The 25,794-nt window shown below is 41.3% G+C and overlaps 2 protein-coding genes across 4 annotated transcripts; one reads left to right on the forward strand and one right to left on the reverse strand.

The window, feature by feature from the left end:
- Nucleotides 1–123: 123 nt before the first annotated feature.
- LOC109968367 (putative transmembrane protein INAFM2) lies at nt 124–3,534 on the reverse strand. The gene has a single exon (XM_020614585.1). It carries the CDS (start codon nt 2,603–2,605, stop codon nt 1,991–1,993), a length of 615 nt encoding a protein of 204 aa, XP_020470241.1. The 5' UTR covers nt 2,606–3,534; the 3' UTR covers nt 124–1,990.
- plcb2 (phospholipase C, beta 2) lies at nt 2,657–25,794 on the forward strand. Of its 3 annotated transcripts, none has more exons than XM_020614583.1 (32): nt 2,657–2,736; nt 5,970–6,047; nt 6,758–6,826; nt 7,674–7,814; nt 8,257–8,336; nt 8,447–8,500; nt 8,607–8,682; nt 8,952–9,052; nt 9,404–9,564; nt 9,667–9,813; nt 9,973–10,130; nt 12,839–12,921; nt 13,081–13,165; nt 14,401–14,614; nt 14,710–14,792; nt 14,875–14,971; nt 15,086–15,170; nt 15,354–15,478; nt 15,769–15,920; nt 16,406–16,570; nt 16,685–16,784; nt 16,926–17,030; nt 17,231–17,295; nt 18,433–18,523; nt 18,651–19,040; nt 19,261–19,444; nt 19,974–20,115; nt 20,933–20,997; nt 21,453–21,512; nt 21,751–21,808; nt 23,053–23,136; nt 25,104–25,794. In XM_020614583.1, exons 2-32 carry the CDS (start codon nt 6,003–6,005, stop codon nt 25,272–25,274), a joined length of 3,636 nt encoding a protein of 1,211 aa, XP_020470239.1. In that variant the 5' UTR covers nt 2,657–2,736; nt 5,970–6,002; the 3' UTR covers nt 25,275–25,794. The 3 variants fall into 3 exon arrangements, with proteins under 3 accessions (XP_020470239.1, XP_020470238.1, XP_020470240.1); XM_020614582.1 differs by lacking the exon at nt 2,657–2,736 and adding an exon at nt 3,629–5,645; XM_020614584.1 differs by lacking the exons at nt 2,657–2,736; nt 5,970–6,047; nt 6,758–6,826; nt 8,257–8,336; nt 8,447–8,500 and having other exon boundaries at nt 7,729–7,814.

Below are 25,794 nucleotides of genomic sequence, written 5' to 3' on the forward strand. Positions count from 1 at the left end.
TCCAGAATAAGCAGCAATGGCAAATGGCTTTTATGTTTTTTGATGATTTGATAAATGAATGTATTGTAATGTAAAGTTGTTTTTTTAATTAAAGACACAATATGATTTATTGTTTGCCTGAAGTTACAAAACAAATTAATCCCAAGCGGAACTTTAATGTAAGCTATGACTGATTTCACATCAGGAGACGTAATCAGGTCCAGTGCTGTGCCCTGACTCAGATGTTGCTTCCAGTAATAACTGTCAGCACTGATCTTCATCAAGAGGTTGGTCATCACACCTCTCATATATCACAGAAAGCCATGAGGCACTGAGGACACAGCTGCCAGGAGCCACAGGTGTGTCACTGTGTTATGCACACACTCTGCATTACATTTTTCTAGTATACATGGTTTGTGTTGTGACAGTGGGTGTGCGTGTGTCTTGTGCTGTCTTCCCTAATGAATAGACTTCCTGTTTAGCTCTCCAGACACATACCTTGGCTTTGGTTCTGTAAATCTGTCATACTAACACAACAGTGAATGTCACCACCGTTTACATCACGGTGCAATGCCGCCGAGGCCTCTGGCTGCTCAGTGGAAATCTACTTTCCAGTGTGATGGTGAATGATGCTTGTCACTGCCAGCACAGAAACCAAACCTTTCAGCCAAACAGTCCTTTTCAGAGAAAGCTGGATCAAAATAGCACCTGGCGGCATTGCGTAACATGTTCTTCTCTGTTTTGTACAGTGCAACAACAGAGTTCTCAAATCAATACACCTCCCTCACATGCTGCTGAGAGAGTGCATGGGGTGGTCGGTCTTATTTCCACTTCATAGTTCACCACATTTGACTGTGTGAAGTGGTTTCAGTGAGAGCTGCAGGAGGTGAACTGTGGCAGACTGGGCAATGAAGGCTTTTCTTTCTATAGGAAGAGCGAGTTCCTCTAAACGCACTCTCAGGCAATTAAAGGACCACCACTAAAATTTGATCAAATGCCCAGATGAGCTTCTACTGATCATAAACTAAGCGCTCTTGCATGGTTATTATATTTCTGTTGAACCTGCCTCCCCATATCAATCAGTAAAAGTGGGCTGTTGTTACACTCTTAATGTTATTTAAATCCGTGACTTGAAACAAAATATAAACTCTTAAGAAAAAACCTAACATTTATTTGAATATATATTATCCATTCTGGCTCTGAATAAATAAAATACAATGAACATACAGTATAATGTCAGTGATTAATTTGTGATTTCCATAGACCTATTATAAAACCATAGAAATGAATAATTTTCTAAGTGTGTTTAACTGTACCTTGTGATATAGTCATACCTATTATACATACTGTACCTTTAATAAAAATGATCTAGTTACACTAAAAGTTCATGAGGCCAAAAAGATGTATGTGTGCCCTATATGTACAGAACTGAATACACAACACATTTACATGGTTATATGCACATACCTGAGCAGAACTCAACAATGCAGGCTCTTCTACTCTGAATCCAGGTTTGGTCCATGAAAAGAAAAGTACAGCCTATGTTATGCAACAATGCTATTGATTTAGACCGGCTGATGAATGGCAGTGATGTTAAACGCTGCGAGAAATTTTTATGCCCTGCAAAACCAAAAGCATCTCTGGAGCCTGTGTCCTAATAATTTCAACTAAATATCTATATCGTCCACACGTATATGCGGGTTCGTGGCCCCAGAAGCTGACCGAGATAAAGTAGACACACACTGATTTAAGGCATACACATGGCCTAAAACAAAAAACGCATAGTGTTGAAGGGTAAACAGTGTTCACCTAAGAAGCAACGACTCCTTTTTCTCTCAGTCGTAAGAGCAAGATATTAGTTAATAGGTGTAGCTCAGCATCCATTAGTGGCTCTGCAAAATGAGTTCAAAGAAGACCTGTGTTATCCGACCTGCGGCACCGAGTCTGTAAAACACTCCTTGTTGGGTCCGGTTGTGTGTGAGGGGGGTGTGGTGGTGGGAATGCTGCCCGATCAGCCTCCTCTCAGGCCAGTTCGGCTCGTCGCGGAGGTCGGAGGAACAGCCTGCTCGGAGTCGCGTTTGTCACTCGCCCCGTCGCCCCTGTGCGTCTCCTCGTCCTGGTCAGGGGCAGCCTGAGACTCGCTGGGGCTTGACAGGACGTAGCGGCTCACCTGGGGATGAGGCGCGTGTTTCTCTCTACTCAAAGCAGCCGATCTCTCCTCTCTTGTGTGAACGTAGGAAGTTGCGTAGAGTTCTTCCTCCTGATGTGAGGGCGCACTTTCTGCTCCAACTCTGCGCAGGGTTGTGCCCCAGGTCCGGTTGATTCCTGCCTGTGTAGAGTTCCACTCCGAGACATTGCTGCTTGTGGAAACATTAGTAACTGAGATGTTTGGAGTGGGGGTGACCCCCCCGGGCTTCCCCACAGATGAGGATGTTGGTTTCCAGATCAGGCTGTAGTAAATTGCCAGGATAATGGCTGCTAAGGACACGGACAATACATATGCAAAAACAGTGGCTAGTCTCACCCACTTCTTGTTCGTCTTAGCAGCCATCTTAGCCTTTTTGTCCCCCGTATAAGTAGCAGGTTTGCCCCTCTCCATATTGGGCATGAAGTCCCGCTCTCTCATATTGCCCCTATTTTTTCCTCGATGCTCCACCACCCCCTCCGTCTTGAAGGCTTCTTGTTATCCACAGTCCAAGAGAAGAGAGGGCTGAGGACAAAGATCCTGGACCACCTTGAATCGTCCGCACCGTATGAGTATGTTGCAGCTAAATTGATTTCTTGTAATTCATTTGGGTCTTGAAAGCACTGCGCCTAATATTCGGTACCCAGTGCAGCATTGCGTTTCATAATGGACATCAAGCATCCACAGGCAGATTGCGCGTTTCAGCATCCGAGAGCGGCGGGACAAATGTCTACCATATACGACATTTCCAGGGTAACAGCTGGCTGTAGGCTCACGGCGAAACCGCAGAATAACATTTGATGACATTTATTAAAATGATTAAATGAGATCATAAGGTACACAACTGTCTGTCTTATCCAGCAAATGAAGTGGCTGGCTCAGCTAAAAATACAGGAGAAGGGGCGGGCGGTGGCTCTTAAAGAAGCAGCAGCTGTGCAGCAGCCCGAGAACAGGCCACAAAAACCGTCGCACATCAGCTTCACATCAGGACGCGTGTGCGGCACATGGAGAGCAGGATGATACTGCGGCGATGAGTCGGCCTACTCGTTCAAAGTGATGCCGGGAAGTGTTTAACCTGTGCTCACCCAGGAGTAAAGGATGGTTGTAAAGAAGTCATTTAAACACTGACGGGAATTTACGAATTATGTAATGCTATCCAATCCACTTAACCGCAGTCAACTGCATCCATATGAGACATTTGGTACATTTTGTAAAAGGGCTTTGACCACATCCTACCTGTTGGCTGGTCCAGAGCGTCCTTTCAGCGCAGCGCACAGCGCAGGGATTTGTCATTGCGCAAGTCATCGAAGGGGAACAACGTTTGACCAGTGATGAGTCAGATTAGGAAGTGGTCAAGATATGACCTCCAGTTAGTGATACTATCTATCTATCTATCTATCCATCCATCCATCCATCCATCCATCCATCTATCTATCTATCTATCTATCTATCCATCCATCCATCCATCCATCTATCCATCTATCTATCCATCTATCTATCTATCGCATTCCTTAATGCACACCTAATGTCTAGAGTACACGGGCGTGGTTCTACATAGTAGCCCGAACACTATGTGTAAGTTAAGTATGCATTTGAATCTAAATTCAGTAATCTAAACATTTACTAGATACTTGATTATCACTTAAAACGTGGACAAAATTTGGTGGTTGAAAGTAAAATCAGCTGCTACATGTATGACTGTGGAGATGGAAGAAGACAGTGTAGCATGGGTCTTCCATCATGCCTGTATGACAGTGTAATCTGCATTGTTTTCATAAAACATAGTTTAATAATAAAACATCAGCATGCTAAATAAGCTGTTCCTGCAGTGGTTTACCAGATGTCCCTGGTCCCTGATTGGGTGAAGGGTTGCATCAGGTGTTGCACAGTCTGAAGGTTTATTTGATATCCAAATGACCAGGAATCCTGCCTTTGGTCATAAATGACACTCCTTTATGACCCTGAACAGACAGTTACAGCATCATCTGATAAAAAGCCGATGGGGCAAACTAGCCACTTACTATTAATGAAGGCTATATGACATATGTACAACCCCTGTCCTGGATGCCATGTTTGTACCAAATCATCAGAATCAGAATCCAATTCCATGATTCCAGTCAGCTGTTGACATCACCGGTTTAACATGAAGTCATCATTTCATTGTTTTACCTCATTAATAGCCCTGAAATGCAACCATCCCATCTTTTTTGGAATGTGTTGCAGGCATCAGAACTGAAATGAGTGCTTATTTTGAGCATAACGTTGATGAGGTATCACATCAAATACTGTGCTGCTGTATTGTTTTCAATGTAATACAGGACACAGATGATTTTCACATCACTATTTTGATTTTACATACATCCCAACTTGTTCTGATGTGGGGCTGTACAGTATAGAGCTGCATGCAGCCATTCATTTACACTGAACAAGCAAACAATCAAATTAATCAGCACTGACACTAATTCTTGCACAGAACAGATTGCATCCAGTTTCTTTTATTCCATGTGTAATTCTTTCAGTATTTTATTTTGCAGCTACAAACCTACAACCGATATGCTGAATGACAACTCAAAACAACTGTGTGTGTGAAAAGCAGTTGTGAAAATCACTTAGTCACCCAAACAGCAAGAAAAACATTTTCTCACCTGCCTTCGATGGTGTTCAGCCATTCAAACGCTGTTGGTTGTATTTACCCACATTTTGAGAAATCCATGTTTGAGATATCTGACTTTGCCCATGAATTTTTTATTTCTGGTGGAAAGAAATGGAAAGAAAAGTCTAAAAAAAATGGCCAACAGCAACATCTCTTTTCAGAAACAGTCTCTATTACTTTAGACAATAAAAACACTTTTTATGTGGAGCGTTTTTTCAGTAGTTTCAATTAGATGAAACAAAGGTTTAAAATAATGTTTGTGGATTAATGGAGATGCTCTTTTTGGAAACACATGCTGCTTTTAAATGTTTTATTAATACTTTTTCAGTTCAGTGCCTCCACTGTTTTGCTGCAGCATCAGGAATACCAGAGAACCTGGGCAACTAAAATAAAAGCTATGACATGGCTAATTATGGAGTGAGGGAGAAAACACGATTTCTTTATCTAATCTGAATGAACTGCCTTATTTACTATATATACCAGTCTACACCATGACTCCATAGGCAGTTTGACAACAACACATTCATCATTACCTGTGTTACATGTTTTGCTTCCATCTTAATTTGCAATGCATATTTCTTGGGGTGCGTCCTGAGTACAGCCACAGGCTATGCATTTAACTCCACTTTAGAGCAGATGGAGGGATAAGCTTGTCAGTGGTTATGAACATGATGGACATCAAGACAGTGGAAATTGTTCAGTTTCTGCAATAAACTGGAGTGGAGGTCACTTTAGAATCCCAAAATGAATAAGAAAAGATACTTTCTGGATCCTCCAGTGGTCAAAGACTACCTGGTAAAAGGAGAAAGATTTACCAAGTGGACAGAGGTGAGTGAATGTTTCCAGAGAATCAGCTGAATTGTTACATATCATCTAAAATGCACCTATGTACATATATGTGGGCAACTCTGGTTAACTTGTGTCCTTATAGCGTATAAAGCGATCCAAACTCAAATGACATAATAGTGTTGTTTTTGATGGTTTAATTGGTGATACTGAATTAATTACCTCTTCTGTAAAATACAGATACTCTTCCAATTTAAATGATCTAATTTAACACCAGCACATCACTATCACACAGCCTTTTTTCATTGGTTTAAACTCATTAAATGTCCAAAATGTGTGAAAGCTAATTCCGATGTTTTCATCCAGGACTCCACTAAGACTGCTCCTGTCACCATAAAGATGGATCCCAAAGGTTTTTATGTGTACTGGATTAACCAAAGCAAGGTAGAGTCTGGAAACAATGTTGTATGTCATGGGTCATGAAGTATGCGCAGTCATGGGTGTGGGGCAGTGTTGATTCCCATTTAGTGCAAAACAAAGATGAACTGGCTTTTTGTGCATGAGACAAACCTGACCTGACAGATTAAAACCTATGAAGTATGCACGGCCAGGTTTCAGGGATTCACATCCACAGTGTGTGTGATATGCATGAGTAGGATCTGCCAAAGCCGAGAACTCAGAGCTGCATTGCGTTTCCTGTCCCAGCAGCTTGTACTAGTGATTATTGATCAGTGCTGATGTGGGCTCACCATTCTGCTGCACTATGCAGCTGAACTGTGATGTACTCGGAGAGCACTATATGTCTTTCCTGCTCCATCTCTCTCTCTTTTTCTCTTTGTCTCATCTGGTTTTCACCACATCACAAAACCCATGAAGCCTACATCAGATGTGTTCCTCACGTGTCTTGGCTCTATCACTGTTGGCACAGTGTTGTTAATTACAAAGTGTTCATGTGCATTTTAAATGAAAAAGTAGCCCAGCATTTCGTAACATGATGCTTCATGACAATTCAGTTGAATATTCTAAACACAAACAAAGTAAACCCCCAGTTTCTGCACTTTGCCAGAGGATGACTTGTATCTCAGTCCATGTTTGGACTGGTACCTACATGTTGAATTCACTACTGGAGATGATTCTCTGTTTCTTGTTTCCAGGAGACAACATTTCTGGATGTTGCTACTATCAGAGATACCAGAACAGGAAAATATGCTAAACTTCCCAAAGTGAGTACATTATTATTTACTGCAGTAACCTGCTCTCTGATTTGACATTTATGTCAAACTAGTGAATTTTTTGTGTATGAATCTCTGCAGGCATGCAAATACAACATCAAGCCCTTAATTTGCCCATTAGTATGAAAGGCCTATTTGCATTGCAAAAAGTGGTGATGGAGAAAAGCACCCTGGCTAATCCCCCACTACAGAAACACACAGGTGCACACAAACATAAACACACACTGTAGTGCACACTGAGTCATGATCTCAGTGAATAAGCTTGTTTTGGTTTTTTGAGTCCAAAGATGACAGTAGTATTTTCAGTCCTTTTCCGCTCCTCTCTGGCCTCCACAGAGAGTTGCAGTATGAGTATTATCATCCCTCACAGGAAATCTGAAATATGTTTCTATTAGAGGAGAACACAGAGCAGTGCACCATCCCAGCTGGGGTGCTGCTGGAGGTGTATCTTCCTCTCAGGTCCCTGAGGAGTTTTGGGAAAACAGTTCCACTGCTGAGGTCAGCTCTGGACTTTTGAAAGTAGCATAGAAGTGACTGAAGGATAGCATGTACAGGACGGTAGTACTTAAAACATTGCTCACTGTTCCTGTAAATGAACTTTCTGTGTTTGCGTGTACACAGAATTGCGTGTTGTGAGTGTATGAGTCTCAGTGTGTTTGTGCATATGTTTGCATGTCCTTGTCGGCACATTTGCTTGTGTTCAACAAGCTCCCAGGTATCCAGTCTGTACAGAGAACAAGGGCTTCATTTTTAAGGATGATAATTCAGATTTAAAATCTGTATTGAAGAGTTCCTCGACAGAAAATCAAAGAGTAAAAATCTTTCTTTCTTTTAACAGCACCCTAAGGTCCGTAACGTGTTCAACCTTGATTTCCCAGACAGCAACCATCTCGCCAAAACTCTAACCATCGTCTCGGGTCTAGACACGGTGAATCTGACCTATCATAACTTCTTTGCCTCTAAAGACAAGGTGGCACAGGTAAAAAACCGCTGTATATACTGAGTCTCTGTGTTGTTAGCACTGTGTCCTTCCTTTAGCTGTTTACAATCCTCTCCGTCTGTCACTGATCCCCACTGATTGTTCAAACACTGCCACAAGCCATTATCCATTAATGAATGACTTTGCTTCGCTCCCAGTAAGGCACCCTCTCTCTCCCTTTTAGTCTTTATTAGACTTTATGACTCCAGTATCCAGATTTAATTAAATGTAATGAAATCACAGTTATGCTTTGTTCAAACGCAGTATGCACAACTCTCATTTCCTGAGGTACTATTATGTTAATGCCCTCTAGTGGAGAGTTTGTGTGGATTTAAAAGCCTATATAATGATTTTATAGCTAATGACATACAGCATCAAGCACAATTTATGTTGACTCTGTGGATAATATTACTGTTTGTTTTTGTAATTAAACACACATCAGAACTGGGCAAATGACATTCTTGAAATTGCCTACAATGCTGCAAGAAACAATGCATGCAGACAAGTCTTCCTGGACAAAATGTGAGTTAACGTCATGTAGTCTGACACTTGAGTTGTAGATGCTGATTGAACCCAATGCTATTTCATTTCATCATGTCAAGTTATCGCATCCCATGTGTTTTCAATCTTAGATATGTCCGCATTTTTCTTCAGACCAACAAAGACGGCAAGATCCCAGTGAAGAAGTAGGTTACAGTAGCACCTCCTGAAGGTGGAGGATGGTGCACAGTGGTTAGTTTGTACAGTAGATTTCCATATTTCCTACTCAGTGTTTCACTCTGTGTCTCTCAGTATTTACAAGATGTTCCCTGCAGATAAGAAGAGGGTGGAAAGTGCCTTAGCATCAGCACACCTCCCTAAAGGAAAGGTTAGAAACTAAACTGTTTGTCCAGTTTTTGCTTTATTCCAATCACCTCCTCCTTAAATGACCTGAGGTTTGCTGTGATCTTTGACCTGGAATCTCAGGAACTAAATAAGATCCTTAGACCTTCTCTGTATAAATATGTTATTATACTTTAATTTTATTTTATTACAGCCCTCCAACTGCATAAACCAAATGTCTGTGCTAATATTTTTGGAACTAGTTTTTCATCATGTTTATAATAATGCTCTGATGTGGATATCATGTGTTTACAGTATGACAGCATGAAGCCTGATGTGTTCACCGAGTCTGCCTTCAAGACGTTTCTGACACATCTCTGCCCGCGGCCTGAGATCTATGAGATCTTCACTTCTTAGTGAGTCAGCCTCTTCTATTCTTCACTCATACTGTACTGATATGGCTGAATAGTCTTTGATTTATCATTGGATTTTTTAAAGTAGACATATTCAAAATGATCTAGGCAATTTTATGTCAAATTGTTATTAAAACAGAAACATGCTCCTTTACGTAGCACAAATTGGACACGCAGAACCAGACACCTGGTTTATATTACATTATGTCGACTTCATAAGTGGCTAGTCAGAAGTTCCTACCCATGCATTAGCTGTCTGGCATGAGGTCAGGCGACAGGGAGTGTGCTGTGATGGGTGTGAGCAACATTACATGCAGCACTAATGCGACTGTCACGGCTCAATGTGCCCTCTAGCTCCACTAAACCAACCATGACAAAGGAGAACTTCACAAAGTTCCTCAACGAGAAACAGAGGGACTCTCGGCTCAATGAGGAGCTGTTTCCGCGTCTGCGGCAGGATCAGATCAAGGCCCTGATTGACAAATATGAACCCATCTCATCTAATTCTAACAGAGGTGAGATTCATAGACGATAGCTTTGTTACATGGATGACTGGAAATGTATCAAACAGTCTTTTGTTTCAAATGCTTCAGTGTGTCCCTCTTGTTCATCTGCAGGTCTGATTTCTCCAGAAGGTCTTTTATTTTTCTTGATGGGGCCTGAGACATCTGTTGTGATGCAGGACAGGCTAGCTAAGAGTCAGGACATGACCCAGCCCGTACCCCATTATTTCATCAAATCGTCCCACAACACATACCTGACAGGTCACATAAACCAGTTTGATTTCAGTTTATAAATTATTGTGCCTGATCCCCATTAGATACTGACACAAATGCTATAATTCCAAGTCCATGGTAACTTTGAAGATCATTTTGGGGCATATCTGGAGAATTTTCTGAGACTTTCCTTCTGTCACCCTGCAGCCGGTCAATTCTCTGGTGTGTCCTCTCCGGAGATGTACCGTCAGTGCCTGCTGTCCGGCTGTCGGTGTCTGGAGCTGGACTGCTGGAAGGGCAAGCCTCCAGATGAAGAGCCGATCATCACACACGGCTTCACTATGACAACGGAGATCCTCTTCAAGGTGATTACACAGAGTTATGGTGACTCCTTCTGGGGTGTCATACACTAGGTTTCAGATTTTTGTTTCACTGCCTAATAGTCTTTGCCTCCTTATCAGATGGCCATGTCCTACTTTTTGGACTGTGAAAACATTCACATGGTGAAGTCGAGTTAATCTAGAGTACTGTGCCTGAAGTTGGTGCATTATAATGGCAATGAAAATAATCTATTTGTTCATTTTCTTTTTTTTTAATGAAAAAGCTACCCGCCGAGAACACACCATCATCAGATGCACGCCCATCTACAAACCAATCAGTGTCAAGTATAGGGAGTCGCAGCCCATGTAGGCGATGATTACAGGAAATAGCTAAGTCATACAAAGTTTTTTAGTGTGCTCAACAAAATTGCAATGTGAAACAAAAGCTGACCAGATCAAATGCATACAATTAGACAAAAACATGTGCCTTGGTTTAGACTTTCAGGTGTGAAAACGCCCTCAATAGCATTCTCTTCTTTTTATTGGCACTTCTCATACACCTTTCATTGCGGGTATAATTTCCTTTAAAAAAGATGAACTGTGACCCATCAAGCTATCATGGGCAGTTATTTCTTTTCTTTCTTTTTTTTTGTCAATACCTTTCTCAGTTTTTGTCATAGACAGTTTAAAGTGACATTATTAATCTAGTCTATATAATAAATAACAATATGATCCACTGCAATTCTGACTTGTATTTTCTATTTCCACTATTCATTTCCTATCTGAACTAACCCTGAGTTGTTGTAAGGTAAATCATCTATACTGTTTCCATTTGTGGGTAATGTTGTGCTCCACTGCCATTTACACTTAATTCTTAAATTCTAAATTTAATTTGAGGTATTCCTTAAGATACTGTTGTACCCGGTACTTTTTACCATACTGACTCTGAGAGACGAGACAGTCCAAGTAACTACAAAACAGTGCTGATTTATTCAAAGGATCACAGGTAAAATTAACATTACACGCTCAGGTATCTTGCACCTCCAAACTGCACACAGGCAGATGTAAGATGAAAGACCCTGAACCCACCAGGCCTATACATTATATCCCCGCGGTTGGGCTAGTCCTTGTGCCTGCTGATAAGGCACTGGGCAGTTACGTGCCTAGTGTCCTCTTTTGTGACAAATAAGACATCTGTCATCTCTCACAAAATTTCTCCTGTAACCCCTGGATCCTCGACCACGTGCTCGTGATCTGCCACGGCTCTGAAAGTCCCTTCACTGGCTACCTATGAAATGGAGAGTGCAATTTAAGATTGTGCTATCATCTCTGTAAAGCGCTTTGGCCAGTGCAACACACTGTGAGAAAGCGCTATATAAAATACAGTCCATTTACCATTACCATTCTATATGTTTTTAAAGCCTTGCATGGCCTTGCCCCTGCATATCTATCAGATCTTCTATCCAGATATCTTCCTCGGAGATCATTACGGTCGTCCGCCCACCTCACCCTTGTGGTGCCTTCTTCCCGTTATAAAAAATGGGGAGGTCGGGCCTTTGCCGTGTACGGCCCGGTATTGTGGAACGCTCTGCCATTAGATTTACGCTCTATAACTGAACTAGTCCCGTTTAAATCGGCACTGAAAACATATTTTTTTAAACAAGCTTTTTATGCTTAATCTCTCCAGACTCCTCTTGGCTTTCTATTTTATTGTAGCTTTATTCTAGCTTTTCTGAGGGGTGTCAGCCCGGACAGGAATTATGCTATAGATCGATGAATGTATATGCCTGTCATATGTCTACTTAGTTGATTTTTATTCTGATATTGATATTTTGATGATTTTGGTTTTAATTTTTTTGATGTAGCACCTAGTGCTCTTTGAGCTGGTAGGTGCTTTATAAATTATTATTATTATTATTATTATTATTAATTTCTATCTGACTAAAAATACCTAACAATACAATAACATTTGTAGCATATGATTTTAACTCTGAATTGAATTTCCTGATAGTGAGTGAATAGTGTTCTATTTCACTATTAACTAGTCACTGTCTGTGCCATTAATAGTGACACAGCTTTTATTTAGCCTTACTTAAGAAGCAGAGTAGACAGTTTATAACAACTTCTGCTTAAGTCCTACCCACTTCCAGTGAATTTCCTTGCTGTTGTCTGTTATCTATTTTTGGCCTTTCCGAGTAAATGGCCAACCTCTAATTTCCTGAGAGCACATTTTTTTTGTGTGGTTTCAACACACACTCTGTTCACACAGACTGTAGAGAGTCACAGTATATCATGGGTATCACAATAAACCTAGAAATTTTAAAATGACCTTTTATTCACGCTCATATGCACATTACAGTGCAAAACAGTGTTAAGGTTTGAGAGTGCATAGTGATACACACACACATGCACACAGGCAAACAAGCACCCCTGTCATCCTCTCGCACTTCCTTTTAAGGGCAGCCAGGCCACCACAGTCCCAGAGACCCAGCCACAAACACCTCAGTCCAGTTTACTGTCAGTCGTTGGACCTGATAGGCTCGGAGCAGGGCCTCCAGCAGAGACCATAGTTGTGCAGTTTGTCACAATGTCTCTTTTCATGTTTTGACACGAAGGCATAGTCTGTTAGTTTCACTCTGTTGTGATTTTCATGATATTGTTTTTTGCTCTCTTGCTAGTTGTAACATCCCATTCAAATAAAGGTTTAGCTAAATGCAATGATGAAAAACATCCATCTTTTTGATGTGTGACAGGATGTAATTGAAGCCATAGCTGAGAGTGCCTTCAAGACCTCACAGTACCCTGTTATCCTGTCATTTGAGAACCACGTTGACTCGTAAGATCTTAACTCATATAATGCAATTAACACACTGTATTAATGTTCTGATGCCATTATTTCCTGTGGAATATTGATAGAACATACTGAGGATATAACTGATTCTTTCATCCTGGAAGTAGCAGCATATAGTAACATGTGTTACTCTGTTTTGTACAGGGTGAAACAACAGGAGAAAATGGCCAACTACTGCAAAACTATATTTGGCGATGCCCTGCTAACAGACCCACTGGACAAGTATCCTGTGAGTACACTGCTGCAACATAGTTCGCTGTCAAAATAACTGAGGTTTAAGATTAGATCAAGGATATATAAACAGAACACTTTGCCTGGATATACCACAACTTCATCTGGGTTCTGCAAGCTAATTGCATTAGCATGAAGATAATAAATGACAAAGGTCAAGTTTTATGTTTGTATCTTTGTAAGACATGATGCTCATTGGCTCCCATGCCCACCCAAGCAGTGCAGATCGATGTTAACAGCTAATGTCTGTTCACGTCCCCTCTGCTGTATGTGCATGTTGTACAGGATGTATCATACCTGTACATGTGTTTTTATTCCTGACAAAGCAAAAGCACAATTGTCAAATTTTCACTTTATGACCAAATACCTGCAACACTAATGACATTCACATCAGCCACAGTTCTATTTTTATTTAGTGTAATGAGTAAATGTATGTTAACAGTATACTAAAATGGTGAACATGGTAAAAACAACCTGCCTAAAATCAAAATGGTCTTATACTTGTATAGCGCCTTAAAAATGCTTTTACACCACACTCAAAGTGCTTTCACATTATTGGGCCATTCACCCATTCGCATTCCCAAGCACTCACACACCGGTGACATCACCGGGAGCAACTGGGGGTTCAGTGTCTTGCTCAAGGACACCTCGACATGTTGACTGGACAAGCCAGGAATCGAACCGCTAATCCTCCGGTTAGGTCACGTCCCCTCTGCTGTATGTGCATGTTGTACAGGATGTATCATACCTGTACATGTGTTTTTATTTGCCACTGTGTGCATATTAGCATGCTGACGTTAGCATTTAGCTCAAAACACCACTGTAAAAATGCTTTTACAGCACACTCAAAGCGCCGTTAGCATTTAGCTCAAAACACCACTGTGTCTTAACAGCCTAGCAAAGCCATCAACAAGGCTGTAGACATTTGAAGTAAAAGTTGCTTTAAAATGGTTCTTTAAGGATTACAGCTTTGAAGAGAAGCAGCAAATCTCTTTTCTTTTACTCATGCTTTTTGAGACAGTGAGGATAAGAAGAAACTGCAGAATATATATATATTTTTGTCAATAAGACTTTATGGTGGGCAACAATTTTGTAAAAACTGTCTCCAGAAACATAAATGAAACCAAAAAAATCATCAAAAATACCCTAAAAACAATTCTGCTAATTTGGATGTAATAGAAAGTAAATGCCTCCCCAAATTTTCTTCTTATTTTGTTCATTTGTAATATCTAGCTGAAGCCAGGCCAGCAGATCCCCAGCCCATCTGAGCTCATGGGCAAGATCCTCATCAAGAACAAGAAGGGCAGCGAAGCAAAGCCACCCCAGGCTAAAAAACCCACCACAGCAGCCAGTGACCAGGCCACAAGTACAGCTGCAGCCACCAAAGACCCAAACAGTGCTTCCCAGGATCCTGCAAACCCAGCACCCGGCACCCAGGATAACCAAGGTGGGCTAGCTACACATCAAGCCAAATCAAATTAAATTACGAAAAGGAAACTGTTTAGTTATTTTTACTGAGATTATGTTTATATGATGAACCAGAAGGGGATCCTGCTGTGGAAGACAATGAGGAGCAGGAGGAGACAGAGGAACAGGATGAGGAGAAAATGAAAACATCAGATGAGGTAGATGACGATGATTGTGATAACAGTTTTATCATTTATGTTCATGTATGGCACTTCAGATATCACTTGACTTCCCACACAGGGCACAGCTGGACAAGAAGTAATAGCATATGAGGCCATGTCATCGCTGGTCAACTACATCCAGCCCAATAAATTCATCTCTTTTGACAATGCCAAAAGTATGTCTCTGCTTCACAATTTACACAAGAGTTTTTACTTTACCAAAGTACAGGTAAACAAATCAAACTCAGTGTGAGTTATGTAATTCTTCCTCATTTCACTCTCTTTCTTAGAGAAAAACAAGAGCTATGTCATCTCATCTTTTGTGGAGACCAAAGGGGAGGCAATGATCGCCAAGGCTGCTGTTGAATTTGTCGAGTATCCTGTGAGAGTGATGTGGATGCTGTCATGCTCCCAAAAATAGATAAATGTGTTCAAATGCACTGAACATGATTAAAAGTGCCACTAAATTAGACCAAAATATGTTGTTTGTGTTGCCATAACCCTGGCCCACATTTAATACAGAGCTATACAACTGTACTTCCTAAACTGTCTTTTTAGATACAATAAGAGGCAGATGAGCAGGATATACCCCAAAGGAACAAGAATGGACTCATCTAATTACAACCCTCAGCCTTTTTGGAACGTAGGCTGCCAGATGGTGGCACTCAACTATCAGACGATGGGTAGAAATGGACACTCAACAGTGATAACCACTTAAAATGACATAAATGTGTTGCACTACATGAAAAGCTGGAGCTATTGTCTTGTCTCATTTAATCGGTTTGAGTCTGACATGTAAATTTTTTTATTTTAACAGCTTCTTTTGTTCACCACAGTGGGTCAGTGTTGCACTTCTTTGAGTTGCACAAGTAGCACAGCTGCTTTGCCTTTGCATCCCAAATCCTCACTGCTCCTCCTTGTGCTGAAGAGAGGGGGCATGAATGGGCTGTGTGTGTGTGTGTGTTTATTTCAGATTTCCCCATGCAGCTGAACATGGCTCTGTTTGAATTCAATGGCAGAACAGGCTACCTACTTAAGCATGACATTCTGCGTCGCAGTGATAAGAAGTTTGACCCTTTCTGTGACAGGATTGACACTGTTGTGGCAAGCACACTGACCATTAAGGCAGGTTCACAGAGGTTCACAGCCTTGATATTATCATGGTTCTCCCACTTTGTTCTTTTATTCTTGCTGTGTGTGCAGCACAGGGATCCTCCTACTACAAACTAAAGAACCGTTTTAAAAGAGTGAAAATAATGAGCTGCATCTTACTTTTTTCATACATTAAAGCTAATTTATTATATTGTAGAGAAACTGACGAATAAACAATACAATATATATAAAGGTTACATCTGCTGTTGCTTTTCTAAACTGAGCAATAAATTAGCAGCAATACCCTTGGGAGGTCTGTTTGTTTGTGTGCAGCCATGTTGGCTCAGTTTTCCCTTTAGTTTGCAAGCAGAGTTTGTAATATTCAAGCTTCCTGCTGCAACTGGTATTCAGCAAACTCAAAAACCAAAACAAAAACTGAGCTTTGTTTATAACCACTGTGCCCTGCATCCACACAACTGGACCCTTTGTATGTCATCAAATCTTGTTCATTGCATTAGATCTATTCGGGCCAGTTCCTGTCTGACAAGAATGTGAAAACAGGGGTGGAGGTGGAGGTGATCGGGCTGCCAGGAGAGCCCAAGAAGAAATATCGCACCAAGTGGTCGACTACAGCCAATGCCATTAACCCTGTGTGGAATGAGGAGCCTTTTGTTTTTGAGAAGGTTAATGCACTACACATTCATATATGCACAAATACATATGAGGGTGAATGTGTTTGCGTGTACAACCTGATGTGCTGCTGAGATTGATCGGAATATATTTGTTGTCATGACTAGATCCTTCTCCCAGAAATGGCTTCTCTAAGGATGGTAGTCAATGAGGAGAATGGCAAATTTGTGGGACACAGAATCATCCCTGTTGATTCCATCCAGTCAGGTCAGTGGAAGCGAGAAAAAACCCTTCACTTCATCCGATCTACATAATTTAAAACATCACTGAGTCATCCAAGGCCTCAGAGCGTTTGCTAACTTGATTTACCGCTGCCTTCTTTTTAATTCACATGGGTTTGTTTCACAGGCTTTCATCACATCTGCCTGCGCACTGAGAGCAACATGCCACTCACTTTGCCTGCTCTCTTTGTGTACATCGAGGTCAAGGACTACATCCCTGCTGCATTTGCAGGTGCTTGACTTTTCACTTTGTCTTTGTCAAAATAAAAAAAAAGAATCTGCTGCAACTGAATCCATGTTGCCAGAGCTACAGTCAGGGAGGGACAAGGCAGAATTAGTTCAAATGTGTGGAACTTAGTAATATTTACATTCAGTTTGTCAAATGATAAATTATCGCATCATCGTACACTGAAGTATTTGATTCTACCTCAGATTTCACAGATGCTTTATTTAACCCAACAAAGGGAACAGAGAAGACCACGAAGACTCCCAAGGAGGTAAGAAAAAGCTCTTATAGCAACTTCACTCAGGCATCATCGACTAAAATTACAGCAGTAATATTACCTTTATTTACACATCTGTTTTAAAAACATTTTACAAGGTGCTTTGTGTAATATAAGAAAAAAAAGACAATTAAAAAAACAATGGGAAAGGTTAAAATAAAATTGAAAAACAAGTGTAAAAAAAGTTTTTTAAAGTGTTGTAACAGAAGAGAATGGGTTTACCCCAGAGTTTAGCTTATGTTAGAAATGCTCACACACGGGAGGGTGAGTGAGCGAAAAACAGAACGAACCCAGACGGCTGACTTCAGTGCAAGCAATATTTATTCGTGTTATACAGATTATATACACAGGCGAGGTGAGAAGTAAGGCTAAACAGGAAAATGGGAATGAGAATGACTGGGTGCTGATCAGCTAGCAATAACAGTACATGGGAGGCATAGATGAAGCTGGCCTAGCTGCGGACGCTAAGGTCACTCCTGGGCTGGCCGGTGGAGGTGGTAACGGCTGAGGAGACAGAGTAGAGAAGGGTGGTAAGCAGATGGAGTCTGACGACTGTGTACCGACCTGACTGGAAGAGTGGTGAGGAGATATGATCTGGAGGTAACTGTTTGTGGAGAGGGTTGAGAGGAGGAACAGAGCGGGTGGACGAAAGGGAACAAAACTGGATAAACATATACACACTGGTGAAGAGAATGGCGCCGGTTGTTGGCCTGAGAGCATCAACAAACTGGCAAGGGAGTATAAGTGAGCCGGGTACAAGTAAGGTGAAGGACTAATGAAGTGCAGCTGGTGTTAATCAAGGGATGTGAAGCAGGTGTGCAAGGTGGTGTAATCAGGAGCCAAAAAAAACAAAGAGAGGGAGGTGAGAGAGGCAGGTGCAGCCGGTTAAACCTGACAGTTTAGCTCTACAAAGGGCCAGAAGTGCCCTACTAGAGGATCTCAGGCTTAAAATGGGAGTAATGTGTCTCCTGTCATTATAAACCAGTCTGTGGCATTTTGAAACAACTGAAGTTTATCGAGGTTTCTCTGTTCCCAGTTCTTCTATAAAACTCTAACAGCACAAATTAACTCACTGGAAGATGCCCAGGCCTGCTAAAATGTGATATACCTGTCTTTTCTGTGTCCAATCAGTCATCTTCTGACTACATTTCTCCTTATGAGTTGCCTCTTGTGGCCCAAACCCCCTCGAGCAAAGATCAGGAAAGTGGATCCCCTGCCACAGGTAATGAAGCTTGTGAAGGGGACGTGTTGTTCAGAATTAATTTTAAAAAAATACTGACCCTTGTAGTAGGTTTTTAGTGCTGAATTAAGAAATTGTGTTAGATCATTGAACTATCCACCTCCCGTAGAAAAGCCTTCATCCGAACCTACACCGCCTGTCAATGACAATGACCAATCATCCCAGTCTCCACCAGAAGCTAGAGCAGAAGAAATAAAAGCAGAGGCAGGGAACACAACAGCTACTCCTCAACCTGCAGTGCAACCTCCTGAAACAGCTCCAGCACCAGATGCAGAAGCATCTGAAACCCTCCCTGAAGCCACTTCTTCCCCTGTGGAAAAAGGAGAGACAGCTCCTGTAACCAAAGCTGAACTGGTGAATGACTCCAGCACAAACCCTGAGCCTAACTCAGACAATAAAACAATTACAGAGGAGGCTCCAGGACAGCCTGATGCCATGTTCATGTCCTGTCCAGCACCAGGATCAGATGACTCATCTAAGCCGCTGACAAGCAGTGAAGGTAACAATGATATACTGTACATCATGTGCTGCACTATACATTTTTCTGCTGCCAATACACTGTGGGTAAAGGTCCCTGAGATGGAAAACGCAACCCAATGTAGAGCTATCTTTTGTTGAATAGATGTATTATAAGTGCATATCCACTGCCAACACAAGTAGGAGTATTCTCACAACAAAAACCTTATTATTATTATTATTATATTGTTATTATGCTGCAGAGCCTTTGACTGTGACTACTGAAGAACTGAAACAGCACAAGAACTATTTGAAGGTCATCAAGCGTCAGGAGAAAGAGATGAAAGAAGTAGAAAAGAAGTATCAGAAAAAAGGAGAAGACCTGAATCAAAAATACTCAGACTCTCTCAAGGCCATCAAGAAGAAGCTCTCAGTGAAGAAAAAAGAGTAAGAGGACTTATTATTTTGTTCTATTTGCTGCCATTTTTTGATTCAGAGTCATTTTCAAGCTGAAATATGGACAGAGAAACATGTTTGGCGATATTGGGGGGCGGTGTCGATGAAGGAAAGGTAGTAGGAAGATCCCTCTAATTGTTCATGTTTAGTTATTCATCAAAGGCTGATCTAAGCAGCAGTGAATTCTACAGCATAGTAACACTGACCCACTAATGAAGATGTTGTTTGGGTCTGAGATTATATTGAGAAGCACAGAGAATATCCCTCAGCTAATGTGTTTTTCTAAAGCAGAACATTAGAGGATGCAGAGAACAACAAAATTAAATTAGGTTGCAGTGCTTTTCACACACGTAGGTTTCAGGACAGCACATTTGATTCAAGGTCATTGCTGTAACATTCTCTTTGTTATGAGATGTAGGCTACTGTCATTTCTGTACCTAGAGGAGTAATGGCTGCTAAGCTCTATTCTTCTCTCCTTGCATATGCCCTGCTGTGTTGTATCATCTTATATGCATTCAAGTGGAGGGGGAAACACCTCTGACTCCAGTGTGAAGACAGAACTGGTGCAGGAGCAGAAGGAAAAAATGCAGGCTGAGCTGCGAGATCTGTGGACAGATCAGTATGATCAGCTGAAGAAGAAAAAAGAGCAGTTTGCTACATTAGTGAGTAGAAAACAGTTTTGCCTTTACAAGTCTAATCCAAGATGGCTCATTAAAATATTGGGTCACATACCCCAACATCTTCCTAAGTGTTTCCTTAAATTGTTCATTGGTTTTTCCTAAGAAAAGTCTCCATCTGTTTCATGAACACATTCTTAAACAGTAGTAGATATAAAATAAAACTAAACTGACATATGGGGTGCTCTTACTCATTCAGTGAACACTGCATAAGGAGAAGGGCACACAACTGACCCTACTGTATGCTGATCTCATGTGCTCCTCATCCAACCACCATTGTCCTCATCCTCATCTCCTGGCTGTCTTTTTGTGCTCCTCATCCTCATCTCCTGGCTGTCTTTAATAGATTATTGATTGACCCCAAAATTTGGATTCATTGTCATGTTTCAGGATGCAATCCCATCTCTCATGGAGCATCTTCTGTGCTTCCCTGTTCTGTCTCTGATCACGGGTGAGCAGCCAGTGCTTTACAGCCTCTATTGATTATACATCAGACCTATGTGATCGGGGCACTCTGAATCTGCATAAGGCTGAAGGGTCAATCAAATACATTTTCAAAGGTTGTCACCTCAGAGTCAGAGTGGAGACTATGCTGTAGAAGAGTTATGGAGTGAACTGACAGCACCGGATCTTGGGCCAAGTGTACTGGTCAAACATAGAACCAGAGGGCTGAACTTTTGTTTGGGTTACAAATGAAAGACTTTGATCACACACCGCACTGACATTGTTATTTAGAATAACTCAAGTCTAAATTTCTGGGTCTCTCTTGACTGTGATCGCGCTACTTCTTCTATTGTGACAGAGACTAGCCAAACTGATGGAGATGGCCACAGAGAGACATATGAGTGAACTGAAGACCCTGGAGAGGTGAGAGCACACATACAACACGTTTAGGACATGCTTACCTGGTCCAGTTTGTGCCTTGAGATTTTGCTGTGTATCATCTGAGGTGCAGCATTTGACATTTTGCATAGAAAATACCTTAAATAATTAATTAATTACCTCAGTGTCCCTGCCTGGCTTATCACACTTTGTGTGTGTGTTATCCCAAGCCCCTAGCTGGCAGATGGTTAACTCAGGACAACCATTATCAAGCAGGTGTTTAAACAGCAGTAGGGAAATGAAGGCAGCCCTGGTCCTCTCCTTGTCCACACAGACACTGTAACATCACCCTAGGCCTCCCTTTTACTCTAAAGAAAAAGTCACATCAGATACACACAGCCCTGCAGTTCTAGTTTAAAGTAAAAAGGTTGTTTACTCAGCCGCTTTTCATTTTTAGATTTTGAATCAAGCTTACTTTTTGTCTTTGCCTTGTTTTGCAGTGAAAGCAAAGAAAATAAGAAGAAAATGTCCTCAAAATGTTCATCCTCAGAAAAAGCAAAGTGAGTTCACAGTGTGACCTTGACTTCAATTGCTTTATGTTTCCATTCACTGCCTTTTGTGTCACTGAGCTGCAGCTTCTTATCCCAAATGAAAAGAAATATGAGACAACACATGATGAGAAATGGTTCAGCTTCCTACCTCTCTGCCACATGGCACTGCACTTTAAGTCTAGTTTGATTTGATTTTTAACATTATATACAAGAGGACTAATTGAAAATTATAATTATCTTCACTTAGGCTGAAAAAGGCAATGAGCACAGAACAGCTGGATGAGGCTAGTCAGTCTGACGGCGCAGTAAGTATGACACAGTGTTCTTTTAAACTCACTGAAAGACAATTAGGGAAATGCTTATATTTGCTTTCTTGCCGAGAGTTAGCTGTGACGTTTGATACCAGACAGTCATGAATGCGGTGTCGATATTCTCATCTCATGACAAGCAGAGATGCAGAAGATAACTTCCTGCTGGCTGTAGCTACATATTTAGTGTACAATTAACTGACTCTCAGTAAGACAGCAAATAGGCCCAATTTCCAACATGCCACATTATTTCTATAAAGGTAATAACAATGTATATAAATACTGGAAAGTAGACACTTCTATTTACTTTGACCTTGTTTACATGTACCTAAAACATTCATATCACAGCTCACACTTAACAGCCACAGGTCTGTTTAACACATATTATTTTTGACTGTGTAACTGTAGTTACCAAGAGACAACAAGCAAGATTTGACTAAAACATGGGGGGGAATCACTTTAGACATGTGACAGTGCTTTCCTTTTATATATCTGCACACACACTTACATATAATACACCCAATGCATGTTGTTTACAAACATGCACAGACATACTGCTGAATTGTAAGTACACACATGTGAGCGTGCCCATCCATTCAGTCCTAAACCACCCACACACACACACACACCCTTTTACCCACTGAGTAAAGTGCAGTGAGCCCTGACCATAGGCCAGGCTTGTCCATTACTCAGAAGCTGTTTACAGGGAGTGGGCTAATCCATGTGAGGTCGATGACTCACTGAGCTCCACCAAGATTCAGACCTGTTGTCATTTCACCCTGCTCCTCTCTGATCAACTCCATCTGGATGGCAACAGACAACCCTCTGCACATTAGGACCACATTATAGCTCATTTTGATCTACTTAATCAGCGTTTGCCCATTAATTACTGTAACCTTTTATAACCCAATCTCTTGTTTAATCAACACAGACTCCCTATTGAACGTAATAATACTGTGCAGTAAGAGCTGGGTAACTGAGCTGGACAAGTCCAACCTGTTGTGCCTTAACTGGATCGATTCTCTCAGTCAGGTTGCAACCCCTGGGTGCATTGCTCTTCAGATACACTCACAGAAAGAAACATGAGCAGATGAAGTGCTTGTAGAACTGCAATTAGTCTTTATCCCTCACTTGATACCAGATCCCCCCTTCACCCCCACCCACACACAGAGTCTCAAACCACAGGTGAAAAGTGTTTTCAGTAGTTACATGTTCTGTTGTACTTTATTGTACTGTTACAGTCTTCAGATTACAGCCCACAGCAAGAGGCTTTGATGAAGAAACAGGCTGCTACACTGGAAGAAATTAAGACTCTGACTAATCAGGTACACACACTGACACAGGGTGCGCTGGGGTTTTGTCATGTGGGAAGCTGTTTCACTGACTTATAGCTCTTTCTGAACAAAAACTGAAGGAACTAAAAGTTCCTTTTGCACATTATTGTCTGTTTCCAGCAAATCAGAAATGATATGAGGACTAGGTAAATTATCAGTGACAGATTTATCAGTTAGCAGTGTTCAGCACTGCAAACTCTTATCATGTGTTTCGTTGACCATCAAAGAGCACTACCCTCTAAGCAAGGATGTTTTTTTCCACATAGAGCTATCCTGCAGGAACTAAATTGCTTCCTCTGGTCACAGCTTTGAGTTCTTCAAAAGGTTCCTGTTCTCACACACACCTCCTCCTTTTACCTTCCCCGAAGCAGCAGTGTGGTCTCCTCTATGTACAGAGTGAGCCTCTAGCTGAATAGTGGAATCTGGGACTCTGTCAGAAAGTCAAGCCAAGTGAGAACTAGAGCACAGCATTCTCTGATTTCCCATTGTGCTGTAATCCTAGCCCTTAGCTCGTCCAGTTTGTTTTCCAGTTCCTGTATTTGACCAATGAGTGATGTCCACTCACTCCCAGTGATACAGTAGTTCCTGGACCGTCAGAAAGCACTACCCCCAATTAGGTACTTTTTTTCAGGGGGAGAACTATACTCTGGGACTACATTTAGACCCTGGATCCTCTGGTGGGAATGCATGCACGTAGAGGAACTACTTTCCAATAAAGGTTCCTGCTCCCCACAGAGTTCCTCTGGTGGAAATGGGGCTTTGGTCTCCTGGGAAAGTTCTTCTAGAGTAAACCCTCTATTAGAGTTATTCTCTGGAGACTTACTATGCCCTACCCTTGACCAAAACCATTAGGACTTCTTCAGATTTGTCTTGTGTAAAAAATTGTTTCATGTATTGATGAAAAACAGAGGAACAGGAGGAAATATGGAGAAACAGATTTATGTTTTTAAAGCTTATTAGATGCTAAAACACAGCACAGTTGTTTGTACTACTCATAGAAAGGACTGTACAACTCTGAAAAGTTAACATATACAGCACAAATACAGAATTCACGTTACAAAGTAATCCACCAGAGACACACAATTGCATGAAGTGGTTGGCCTACACAGCATATGGCTGGGCAGTGTTGTGTTGCAGAGTTTAAATCAGATCCAATGTGATTTGTCCTACAGCTCTGCACCTTTTTGTTGGAGCCCCCAGTTGTGCTGGTCCCCGCACTTCCATCATTGTTTTTTCCCACACAGGGTGCAAATCTGTTGGAACCCTAACCTTTAACTAAAACTAAGCTTAACCCCAAAATGTACTGTCTGTCTCATGTTGTTTACAATTTGTCCCGTTTCATCCCACTATGAGAACTCACCTCTCAAACAGTAGGTGTTTCACCATAATGTGACTGAGATTTCCTCCCTACATTGATTAAATGTAAATTTTATTACACACATGCATATACACTCACCTACAATCCAAACTATAACAACAACAATCCCCTTTTTTTTCAAATACAACTGTGGCCATCTGTCCATTCAGTGGTTATATGCAATGCTGCAGTATGACACATCCAGTTTAGGCAACCGAGAAAACACAGAGCAAGCTCCCACCGCTGCAGCTGATGTCAGAACACTTTTATGACAATGCTTGGCTTTGATTTGGTGACATCTTGGCAGTTGGTATTGAGAAAAGAGGTGTTGGATAGTTTAGACATTGACGTGTGAATGCCAGATGGATGCTGTGTTTTTGTGTCTCACCAGTAGTATTAGCTTAAGAATCCAGTTTTTGATATTGTGAGAAGAAGTGGGAGGAATTCAAGTAACACTTAAAAAAAACAAAGAGACAAATGAGGACATAACCATGTGATATCATTTATCATAACTGACTAAGTATTGAGCATATTTCCTAAACACAGACACATTTTCTAAAATAAAGCACTTCTGACTAAGCTTTGGCCCCTGTGTCTGCAGCTCAATCAGGAGGCCCTGAAGGAGCACGATCAGAAACTGAGGTCTCTGCCAGAGGTGGTGAGGGAGGCTGTCAATGTCTGTGTGGGGACTCACTTCCCTGAGCTGGTTGACCAGGCTGGAGACAAGAAGGTGGAGGGAGTGGGCAGCTATGGTGATGTCTTCCTGGGTTAAACTTTGCTGTTGATCCCTGACCCCTCGGTTTAGCCCTGTTTTCTCAATCCTCCAACATATTTGAACCTTAAATAATCTACAGCATGAGTAGTTATGAAACAATAAATTATTCATTTAGGAAAGCTCTGTGTGAAATTTCAATTTAGAGGTGCTATTCATAGAAAGAGTATTTTTTAGCAACTTTCAAGCCTTAATGATGTTTTCATGGATCTGCTGTAGACCAAAAGTTAGATGATTTGTAAATGATTTTCTTTTTTTATTTGACTCTTTATTTCAGTTGCTTTACACTAGTAGAAAGCTAATGTACTAATGCATGAAGCCACAGCAAAAGTCTGAGAATTTGTTGTGTTGTCCTCACAAAGAATATTCCTATAAAGTCACTACACCTGGACAAGCAGGACACACAGCACCAGAAAGAATTGTTGTTATTGTGATCAACACTTAATAAACTTTGTTACCCTGTACACATGAGTTTACTCTCAAAGGGAGTTTCATGATCATATTTTGTATATGATGTCTA

This window comes from Monopterus albus, unplaced genomic scaffold (assembly GCF_001952655.1).
Source record: "Monopterus albus unplaced genomic scaffold, M_albus_1.0 scaffold147.1, whole genome shotgun sequence".
NCBI classification, from domain to species: Eukaryota; Metazoa; Chordata; class Actinopteri; order Synbranchiformes; family Synbranchidae; genus Monopterus; species Monopterus albus.